The 11,171-nt window shown below is 48.4% G+C and overlaps 1 protein-coding gene across 12 annotated transcripts in view; it reads right to left on the bottom strand.

Annotated features, from left to right (window-relative positions):
* IGHMBP2 (immunoglobulin mu DNA binding protein 2) overlaps positions 1 to 11,171 on the bottom strand; it is a 44,288-nt gene that overhangs the window by 31,606 nt on the left and 1,511 nt on the right. For all 12 annotated transcript variants that reach the window (XR_011141268.1, XR_011141264.1, XR_011141263.1 and 9 more), the window contains exons 2-6: positions 10,811 to 10,980; positions 10,082 to 10,274; positions 9,233 to 9,330; positions 1,696 to 1,859; positions 1,093 to 1,293 (exon numbers count right to left, since the gene is read on the bottom strand). Coding sequence is in view for 6 of the 12 variants with exons in the window: in XM_068944545.1 (XP_068800646.1) it covers positions 1,093 to 1,293; positions 1,696 to 1,859; positions 9,233 to 9,330; positions 10,082 to 10,274; positions 10,811 to 10,980 (826 nt within the window). In the remaining 6 variants the exon portion in view is untranslated. The remainder of the gene's footprint in view (positions 1 to 1,092; positions 1,294 to 1,695; positions 1,860 to 9,232; positions 9,331 to 10,081; positions 10,275 to 10,810; positions 10,981 to 11,171) is intronic.

Raw genomic sequence — 11,171 nt, forward strand, 5'->3', positions numbered from 1 at the left:
CAGAGGATCTCTGTCAAGCTGGATACAGCTGCAGAGCTGCTTCTGAACAATGCTGCCCCCAGAAGGGGAAGGGTGGGGGGAAATCCAATTAGCATCAGAAGCTTTTATTATCTCAAGTAGAAGAGCTACTTAAGTTTAAGAAAATTAGGCTGTGAAAGAAGAAATTAAGGATGCGCTTTTATAGCGTACTCTGCTTTCTACTTGAGGTGGTTGAGAGTGGGAGGGAGTGTCAGGACAGCCAGACTTCTAATTAGGAAGTGAATTAATGATGTGACTGTTTCTCCTCTTTGGAGAAGAGGATTGCACAAACAATGCCAGACAGATAATCTGGAGAGCAGGGCACTGCAGCATCTCCCCATGAAGCAGCAGCGATGCCAAGGATTTTGCCGCTTCAATGCAGAATGTGACTAGAAGCATTTTTGCCCTCTGCTCCCTCTACAGCAGATGGAGGCAAGTGCTGCCAGCAGGTGAATGGGGAAGCTCAGGCAGCCCTTGCAATAAAGGTGCAGTCTCTGAAACACCTTTCCAGGCTTGAAGCTTTCCCCTTTTGACTGCCGGTCTTGCACCCCAACTCCTCCCTCCAAGGCCTGCTTGGCAAGGCAAATGCCTCCCAGCCAAAATGGGGTTAAACCCAGGCCACAAATCTCCACCTATCAGTGATAGCTCCCTGCACTCTTTTTTCCTCCCCTACTGCTTCCCCTGAAGTGACTTCCTACTGCTGACTCCCTGCAACAAGAGGCTGATGCCCACCAATATTTTACCACTGCCTGTATGTAGCAAGATCTGGACTGGATGCACAAACATGAGCTCAAGGTACTGTGAGCCCATAAAGGTATGGGATTCAGCCAGGGCACAAGCTGGCTGCGCACAGCCTGTGGCTCCCATCGGGCTACTTGCTTGCTTCTAGCCAATGTTTAGGGCAATCCAGAGCACCTGGTGATAGTTGGTGGCCTTTTTAGGGCACCCAAAAAGTGCTGGAACTAATTCTGATTTATAGGCAAGGTAGGCTGCCTGGCTAGCAGACTGAGTACTGCTAATCTAGAGAGCTGGCAGGCAGGTAACTCCTGCTGGTCACGGTACAGGGACACGTACGAACGCCTGGTCGATCTCCTTCCTGATATCTGCCACTATCTGAGCGCTGTCACCGCGGGCCAAGACCGCATCCAAGGCGTACTGTTGGATAGGCTCCAGGAGGCGAGCTGGGTGCCCCAGGCGCAGAATGCGGGCTTTGTAGCCGGCCAGCCTTTCCACCAGGTTATCCACTGCAACATTGGAAGGGGCACAACACAGGACCTGGGAGGGGAGAAACCGAGAGCTTGTTATTGCCAAGGAGAGCAAAGCACAGCGGCAACAGTGTCCAAGTAACAGCAGGCTTGGCAGAGCAGAGGAGGAATCTACATGCACGATTATGAGGAGTACGCCACTGACATCTGCGTAGCCTCCAGACACCAAAGGCAATGTTCACTTTGCTTTGCAGCCCTAGTGCAGGGTCTTCAGTAATGACTGGAGCTGAATTTCAAAGCTTTTATTTGCACCTAATCTCAGCTGGCAGGGAAAACTCCCCAGCTCCTGCAAGCCAGGCCAGAATCTGCAGTGCAACACAACTGGTACTGGATCTGCTTCAGCAAAGCCCAGTGAGTCTGCTAAACAAACCAATGTGGCTGCTGTCACTTCAGTCCTGCCACTGATACTCACCTTCAGGCCTTGCTGTACTGCTTGCAAGATGATCTCTACTATTGTTGTGGTCTTCCCTGTGCCAGGTGGGCCATGGATGATGGCGAGCTCTCTCTGTGCCAGCGAGAAGGAGATGGCATCCTTCTGCGATGCATCTAGGGAGTCGTTGTAGAGCTTTAAAGGCTCTGGGGAAACAGCAGGAGATTTGCTTAGGCCTCCACCCTCACTTGGGTGCTTGCTGAGAAGCACAAATCCAGGAATAAGAATAAGATGTTCTTGGTAGCTGGCTCAAATCAATTTGAGAATAACGCTTTTGGGGAGCAAGGCATGCTGTGTACTAGCTAGGTGACAAGAAGGGCAGTCTGGTGAGAGTAAGGCTCACTCTGCTTTCAGGCAAGTTACATGCAGGTAACCCACCCTGCATCCCTCCTACCCTGCCTATGCTTCAGAAGGAGCAAGTGTTTGGTTTTGATCACTGTTAGTCTATTTTGATGCTCTGCAGTGTTTAAAGAGGCACGTGCTCATCCTAATACCAACCAGTTAGGATTCCCTGGAGAGGGGAGATGCTTTGGGGTTATTTTAAAGGCAAGTCAGAATAGTTAATAATAAACATCCAATGAAAATAGAGGGGAAAGCCAGCTGATCCTCCAAATGAATCATTCTTCTGGGTAACAAAGCTAACACAGTGCTAGGGAAAGGAAAAACTGGTGTCTGAGCTGAAAAGAGCAGTCCTGTATCACTCAGTAGTAACTGAAAAGGAAGGGGGAGGGGAGAAGACAAACAGCCAGTGTAAAGGATAAACTAAAATTAGTTTGGGTTTTGATCAGAAAGGGAAAAAAGGGAAAGAATATGCAAATTTCATTACAAGCTGATAGATCTCATTGCAAAAGAGAATTCTCACAAGCCAGTTTTTAACTTGCAGGTTTACTTAATTTAAACCCATATTTATTCTCATCCTGCGTAATGCTGCTGTTAATCTCCTTGTTCATTATGGCAAGTTAATTTCAGCAGAGATGATGACTCATTACACTGAGTTTTACTGAAAATAATGTTCCTACGAAAGCTTATGTAAGACATCCCTGGGCATCATTTGATTTATCGCTACCTTTGCATTAAGGGCTTGATCCAAAGCAGAGCGGCTTCCTCAGGTTTTGGATAGGCTAGCTGATGTGCGACTCCCATGTAACCTCAGCAAGCACCTCTGACTTTGGAAGCAATGCAACACAAGGAGGTGTCTGGGGTGGGGGGGAATAACAAAAGGGGTTAAAAGGATGTTTGGGGGAGGGAGAAATAGGACTAATGGTATCTTTTCCTGTTAGCTTGCTGCTTGCTTTATGTATATATAATTTGAGGTTAGATGGTGTGTTGGTGACTGAGAAGGCTAGCAAGCATCTATGGGCCAGGGGAAAAAAAGAAAAGCTTAACAACAGAAAGGCATTTCCCATGAGGAGCAGCTGGGGCGTAGGAGTCATTGATATTTCCTTGCTTGACAAATGAGCTCAGAAACAGGCTTCTCCACATACACTTACATTAGGTGCATACCCTCTTCCCTTCTAATCACATACTGGCAGAAGTAGCAGCGTGGGCAGGCTGGGAAATGTGGCTCTTGTCTAGGCTTGGCACACTAGTGATGGTGAGGAGGAGGGCAGAGCCTTGCCAGGGATGCTGTGGCTTCTCCAAATTCCTCATCTCCAGCAGCTGGGCTCTGAGGAGGGCCACCTGAAGGGACATGGTTTAGCCACTCTAGCAGGGCTGGGCAATTGCTCTTTATGAGCAGCCTGCTTAGGATTTGCATGGGTGGTCCCAGGAGACATCCATCAGTGCAGCATGAACTCTGCATCGTCACCTTGGGCTCTGCCAAGTTCCCTGCCCCAGGAACTGAGGCCCTTCTCTGCCAAATACCAGCAATTCAGGTGGCAGGAGTGTGTCTGAGGGTGCTGTTCAAGTCCATGAAAGGGGCCTCTGCACCAAAGATAGGTGGAATGCACCTATGAGAGAGTGGTTCCTCCTGGGAGGATGAGGTCAGGTTCCCCAGAGCTAAAGGTCTCTCATCTCAATATACCTTCCAACATATATATTCCTCACCATCTGTATAAGGGCACAAAGAGCAAACCAGACCTCCGTAATTAGCTCTTTTGCAGTATGACCTAACTACAGCCAAACACTGTTAGATTCCAGGCAACTGCGCCTGCAATGAGGAACTGTCCCTGTTCTCCCTATGAAGTATTTGGCAGCTGAGTTGTCCCAACTGCTTAGTGTTTTTTCCTCACGAATCTCAAGGGCCTCTACATGGCTCCCTTGATGACAGGAGGTATCACACAGCAGAGGGACAAGGAGCGTTTGGGATTTTGCAGGTGATTTAGCACAAGCCCAGTGCATGGGACAAGCAGCAGGGGAAGCTTTACTGTCATTCCTGGTGCTTCTCCAGTGCTGTCTGCTGGGCTGGCTTTCATGGGAACATGCCTGCCTTTTCACTGGGCTTTTTCTTTTGCTTTTTATATATGTATTTATATGTAGTCTCTCTTTAGAGCAATTAAGTAGAACTAGATTTAAGCAATGCCTTTTGCATTACATGTGATCATGCAAGTCTGGGTCTCAACACAGATTAATAACCTCTTGCTTTTTCTTGACCTGCTCCAAGATTAAGGGCTACCAGCTCTCCTACAGCACGATGCACAGGGTTAGACTTGCAATAGAGAACGCTCTGTAAGAAAAGCAAATATGTGCATCCATCCCAGCTAGCCCTGCTGTGCGCAGCAAGCAGAGCAATGCTGGCCTCTGCTGGCTAGCAAAGCCTCTCCACACGTCCACCACGATGTACGGGCTCAGGGATCCCCGCATACGTGCTGCAAGACAACAGCTATAGTCAGGGAAGGATTTCTTGCAGAGATTTCCACTGTGAAAGCCTTAATGCTTCTGGGCCATGGGCACAGGTTAAAACAGAAGAGAGCAGAGTACTTACGGACAGGCTTCTGATTTTGCTTCCCACCAAGTCTGACAAGACCAGAAACCCTGTCCAGTTTAGAGCTTGCCTTTTGGAAAGCAGCTAGAGGCAGCGAGGTAAGGGTTGGAAATGCTTTGTGGTGGGGACAAATCTCATTCTCAGTTGCAGAGCCCGTCTACCTGCTGGCCACACCACCATGCTTAGACTTTGGACTGCTCTGTGGGTTATTCTGCCTGGAGCCTGTCTAGTGTTCTTCTGTTATGCCAAGGATGTTTGTTCTGGGTTGCATTTTTCAGTGTATGGCAAGGACTTAGGCTCCAACATGCGATGCTATAGGTAATGCCTCAGTCTACAAGCAATTACAGCAGCTCAGGAGGAGAGGTGAGTACAGCATTGTGTTCAGGGCACTACTTGTGGAAATATGATCCTTCTGGCCCTGCAATGGGTGTGGGGCTCTGGGAGTGCCCTGGCACTTTTTGATTTCCAGGAGGATTTCAGCTTTGTCTCTTGTGCAGGAGAGATGGCCTCCACCACTCCCCATCAGATGGGGAGCCATACGCTTTCTGAATTGACCCTGAAGTCCCTGGCTGTCCCTCACAGTTCAGCCCCTCCAAATTCTTCTCAGGCCTGGGCCCAAACATATTCCTGACTACACCCAGAAGGGCAACCTGAGCCTCTTACAGTAGTGATAGTGGGAGAGCCCACGTGCTGAGATTACCTGTTGCCTGTAAAAGTCCGTAGGATGAGAAGGCTGGTAGCAACTAATTTCAGATTTCTCAAGGTCAAAAGCCTGGAATTTTGCTTACCAGTAACTTGCAACCATCTCACAAGAGCCCTCTCCCAAACCAATCATGCTCCAGGATGTTGTCTCAGTACAAGTCATGGCTGTACCCCTTACTATTGGGAAGGAGCAGGATTTTCCAGAGACTGGAGAGCAGCTGTGTGCAGTTTTGCAGCAGCAGATGATAGTCATCTGGAGTTGGGTAAAGGGGCACTAAATAGCTGCTGTTGCTGTTATCCTTCAGTGCATAGTGGTGGCTTCTTTAGCAAGCCAATATTATACCCTGGTTAGATGCTAGCAGCCACTAACTATGTTAAGGCCCTGTTTCAACTGCCTTTAGCAGACTCCTTGTCCATCTAATCAGCTGGGGACTGGGTTTAGGCGCTCTCCTGGGACAACAGACTTTAATACAGATCCTCCAGACACAGCATTTGGCAGCATGCTCTTGCAAGACAACCCAGGCAGCTGCAACCCAGTGGTGAGAAAATAAAAACACAGCCCAGCAGCAAAAAGCAAACAATTATAAGCTATTTATCAGACAGCAGGCCACAAAAGTCCACCAGGCGAGTGGAACCCTATCTGGGCATGCCCTGAAGAGACCCCCACATAAATAACCTTTTGAAGAAGACAGAGATGCTCTTCCCTCCAGGCTAAAAGGCTGCGTGTCAGGAAACAGCCAAGTGCAGAAAGCACCACCAAAGCAGAGGATGGCATTTGGACTCTGCTAGCTTTCCTGCTGGAAGGAGGAACTGCATCGCCCGTATCTCAGTGTAACTGGTAAGCGCTCTGCATTTCAAACCCGCACTGAGTGCGGCAGCCAGGGTACTTACAGCCTGCTTTCTTGAGGACACGAAGCTTGCAGACTTGCTGTGTGGCTGTCACCCTGTCAGTCTCTACCTTCCCACCCCAGTAATGCTTGAACCTGCTGACCAATTTCAAGCCCCTTTCTGACATCTGAGAACCCATGTGAGAGCCCTTGAGATTCCCAAACTTGTAAAATTAGGCTTTGCTGATCCTGCTGCTCCCCACATCACTTGCTGAGGCCTGTTTAACCCTCTGCCACCTGAAGAACACCCTTGAATATCCAGGTATGGAGTTGGGTGCTTATGATCCCTGCTGGCCCTCCTGCTTCTCAATCTCTCTGCAATTTGGCTCTTCCCCAGAGCCAAATGATTTACCCAGAATGCAGTGACAAAGACTCCCCCTCTAGAAACAGATCTCATCTACTCTGAGCTTTTCTCTTGACCTCTCTTCCTGCATGAGTGTCAGTGCAAGCTTTTTCTTTGTATGGGTGTTTAGATGGCATCACTCCTACTCCTAGTTTTCTAGGCACAGTGGAGCTTATATTGCAGCCTGGAGTGGCATTAATACAGGTCTCCTCTGTACAGACATCTAGTTTTAAGAAAATCTACAGGAACTTATTAATTCTGAGACTGATCCAGCCAAGCTGCTGAGTGCCCTCACCTCCAACTCGGTGGAAGCAGGCAACTCCAGGCACCTTGCAGGACCTATGTAGAGTCATTATTATTCAACTCCTGACTAGTATAACCTCTTTCTGGTTGGCAAGAAACAAGCTCTATAGCGAGAAGGTAAATGGAAGGCCTTTTCACCCTGCCGGAGCATTTCACCGTTTTTGGGTGATATGCTGTCTTATTGTATTGCAATTCCTCTCTAATGTGGCTGAATGTTTCTATCAATCAATATCCTCAGCACTGGGGAGAGGTAAAATTCATCTCTGCTTAGTTTGGCACATCTGGGAAATTCTGTGAAAAGGAATCTCTTCATTAGAGAGGCAGTTCTGCCACCATGGGGAAAAGGCAGAGCTGAAGCTGCTAAGGAAGATGGGTCATGAAATTTTAATTCTTTTATCTAATATTAAAAACCTGAGTACACCAAAGTCCCTGATAGCCAAAAGGCTAAGAGGTTTGACTCAGCTTAAGCTCAGTGCTTAGAACTATGGAGGTATGACAACTAACAATTCTTCATCCTTGGTATATTGTATCAAAAATCTAGCCTGGAGGTACTCTGAAAGGGAATGGAAGTCCATATGTGAAAAAGGAGAATAGCTATATGCATCGAACCACTGTGAACAGCCAAATGCAGTAACCAAGAAAACAAAAGCGGCAACAGCAAGCCCTGAGCACAGGGAGCTGTGATAGAGGAGAAAATGAACAAGGGGCCAGCAGGGGACCGAGGATCAACACTGACCCTCCAGGTGAGCACGCAAGGGCTTTTGACTGTGCTTCAGGAGAGATCTCCCTTCTTTCTGGCTTAGACTACCTGCCTGACCTCATTAAGCAACTTATTCTACCCTCTGCCTTCATTCCCTGATTGATGAAGCCCAGATAACATCCCCTCTTTCCAGAGAAACTGCAGAGAACATTCAATTAGCAATTGCCAAGCACTTGGATATTCTGATCAGAGGCTTTAAGACAGAGGCTTTGGTTTCCCTGTGGTTCCTCTGAAGGAATAAGCTGTGTAATTTCTTCTTTCATTTTTCTAAAGCCTTGCATCAAGGAAGATCAGAGTAAAAGGGGATTCTACTTTGAGCTATTTTTGGAACAGCTGTTGGCAAAACTCATCTGTAAGGTGGTTAAGTATTTGGTGATGAAACTAAGGCAGCCTGCACAGCTCCAACTTGACTGAACATAATCAGAAAGCTGTAAAAGTACACAGGAGTTCTTATGTTGTTTCAAACTGGCAGTCACACAATCACTTAATTCCCATGAAGGCTGAGTTAATGGATTTTCAGTATCACAGAAGCAGCCCTGGCAGTTTCTGATCTCTGAAGTTTATGGATGGCAGGGCATCCGGAAACCAAATAAGAGATGCTCCATAAACTAAACCATGTTTCAGACTCAGGAATGTGTGCAAACAAATTGTCCCACCAACAAATACTGTATGCTTTTTCGGTGTACCAAGTAAAGCTGAAATCTGACAAAGGGAGCATTAGCTATCTGAACAGGGGGGATATTTCTCCCACTAGTTCCAGTGATATCAGGGTTTTTACACCAGTAAGCATGCCCAGCCACTCACAAACCTGTAGGAAAAGCAAGTGTTCAGTGCTGCCAGCTACAATACTGCTTGTTGCTCTGGGAAAGGCCCGAGTACTGTATGCAAGTAGAGTGAGTGGCCTGCTTGGTGTGGATGAGAACTGCACAAAGATCAACCAGAGGAATCTGCATTCTCAAGGGCAGTTTCAAAGATCAGGTCATGAGCTGAGAGGCCACAAGCACCCTTCTCAGCTGGCCAGCCCCAGAGGGGGGACTTGCAGGACTGGAAGAGGGGTAATAGCATCACAGCAACTCTTAGGTCTCTGGCTCTTTGCCTCTGTCACATTTAGATGTGGCACTGGAAGAGGTGAGCATCCTTCTAATTGAGCATGGAGTCCTTACCCTGTGGGTAGGGAACTTCAGGCTTCACTGGTTGTTCTGGAGACCGAAGTTTTCCCCTTCCCCAGGATAAGTTTCCAGGATCTCTGCTCAAAACCTACATGAGGGCGGTAATATCTTCTGCTTTCACTGATACATCCACAAGAGCTTTCCACCTGCATAGCTCACAGCCTCACAAGCTAAGGCAGACCCAAAGCAGCAGCAGTCTTGGTGCCTATGTTGGGCTGTGAAGGTCCAGGGCTTGCAAAGCAGATGTGCCACGTTTGGCATGTCACAAGCTAGTAACAATCAGCAGGATGGAGGGACAGATGAATGCACTGATGGAAGGAGACCTCACAAATCTGAGCTCTGACCCTGAGGGGCCAGAAAAATTTCTCTAGGAAGAGACCAGAAAGCACCTGCCCCCAGGCTGCTATCAACTCTCAGAAAAAGCATCCTTACTTGTTTCACTGAATGCGCTTGGATCGGAAGAGAAGAAGAGGACATCGATCAGATCAGAGGCTGGACCACCGTGATACTGACTTAGTGCATTTAAAGCCCTGCCAAAGAAGAAAATAGCAAGGTTATAGGCACAGTATCAATTCCTTCAGAGATTTCCAAGTATGTTAAGGGCTAGAACACCATACCCCAATAACAGGACTGTGGGCACGGGTTCATCTCTTTGGAAGCTGAGGAAGTTATTCCAAAATGGATTAATCCTATCCAATTGCTGCATTCGCCATGCCTCACACACATGCCTTATGCTGGCCACACACTTCCACTTGTTATTGCTCTGGTTTGAGACACTCGGACTGTGCTGAGCCTCTTCAGTGCTTTCTTTCAGCAAAAAGCTACTCTTTTCTGTCTGGATGGAAAGGGCACTGCACAGAATCCAGTGAGTACCAGAGCTGGTACAACATGGGATCAAAATACATAACTGAGGGTGAGAGAGATGGTGGGGGGGTGGGGAAGAGGGGAGGCACAGGACTATATCGATAGGAAGTAGATGAATTTATGCTGTTGTGGCACTGCAGAACAAGACACGCCTGTGAGTCAGCTCAGTAAGGGATATGAGCTCTCTCAGCAGTCAGCAGAGAGAAAGGCGCATCCAGAAGGTGGATACCTCCCCTAAGATAGAGCTGCTGCAGGACTAAGGGGAATAAGATGGGAAACAAGAGAAAGCAAGACCAGTGAAGTAAATTGAGATCAGTCTCTGAACGGCTTTCCCCAAATCGGCTCAGCAATTTTCAGTGGCCTACTGCGCCCCTAAGTGGAACGGCCCTAGGTGAGCTGCACCACCCTTGCCCTTACTTTTTCAGTCTCTTGTAGGTGACGTCGTTGGCTAGTTTCAGCAGACGGTAGGAGCCCTCTCGGTCCAAGCTCAGCATGCCATCTCGAGATTCCTCAAAGGCAACAGTCACTGATTTGGAGGTGACGCGCGTTATGATGCCGGTGGAGAGCGGATCACCCTGGCCGACTGACTCGTAAAGACCCACAATGTCACCTGCAAAGGCAAGTCGGAGGAGGGAACGTGAAGTGGGGCGACTGTTTTGAAAAGCAGCTCTTCTGAAGGGACGAGCAACTAGCATCCTCACCCAGCATAAATCAGCCCAATGGCGACAGTGGGTCCACCTACGTCAACCACAGTTCTAGCTCCATGTTTCCTGCCAAGGTCAGAATTTGTCAAGCCCTTAAAGACAGGATGGTACAGGGAAGGGAATCAAAGTAGGTACAAAAAGCCATGAAATGTTTAATAACAAGAGACCAGGGCTTTGTCTTTATGGATTCAAAAAGAGGAAAGCCAGCTTTCTAACCACTGGCACCATTTCTTGTTGCAACGTACAGGCTCATAACAGGCTGGGGGGGGAGGGGGGAAGGAGGCTGTTTTTCTCTAGATTCATCCTTGAGCCATTACAATTTTTCCCCTCTCTTTGCATCAATTACTCGGTCTTTACCAATATCGCATGACAAAAATGTTAGGAGGAAGACATTGGTCATCTCTCAGTTGAGCTACTTTGCACCAACAGGAATGTCACTTACCAGGCCCAAAACTGTTAGAGGGCAGCTCAGCATCCGAACTGGGTTTTCTGGACTGAAACGTCACGAGCAGCCGCCCGTACAGGCCAGTTCTTTGGTTGGCAGCTTGGAGTTTGAGCAAGCAGACGCCCCTGCGCTGCAGCTCCTTCAGCGAGACGTTTTCCTGCCATGCCCTGGAAAACACACGCAGGCCTGACAGTCGCTTGCTGGGCTGATGCAGAGATTTGAAGTTTTAGTTGGTCCCCAGTGGGGCTGGGGGTGGCACCCTGTCCCTGCTGCCCGAGTGGGACAGGTTGGGAGTGGGTTTAGCCCTGCGGTCACCCTGCCCCCCCGGCCACATGCCCCAGTGGGTCAGGTGGGAGTA

The sequence above is a fragment of the Struthio camelus genome, chromosome 5, assembly GCF_040807025.1.
Source record: "Struthio camelus isolate bStrCam1 chromosome 5, bStrCam1.hap1, whole genome shotgun sequence".
Classification (NCBI taxonomy): Eukaryota; Metazoa; Chordata; class Aves; order Struthioniformes; family Struthionidae; genus Struthio; species Struthio camelus.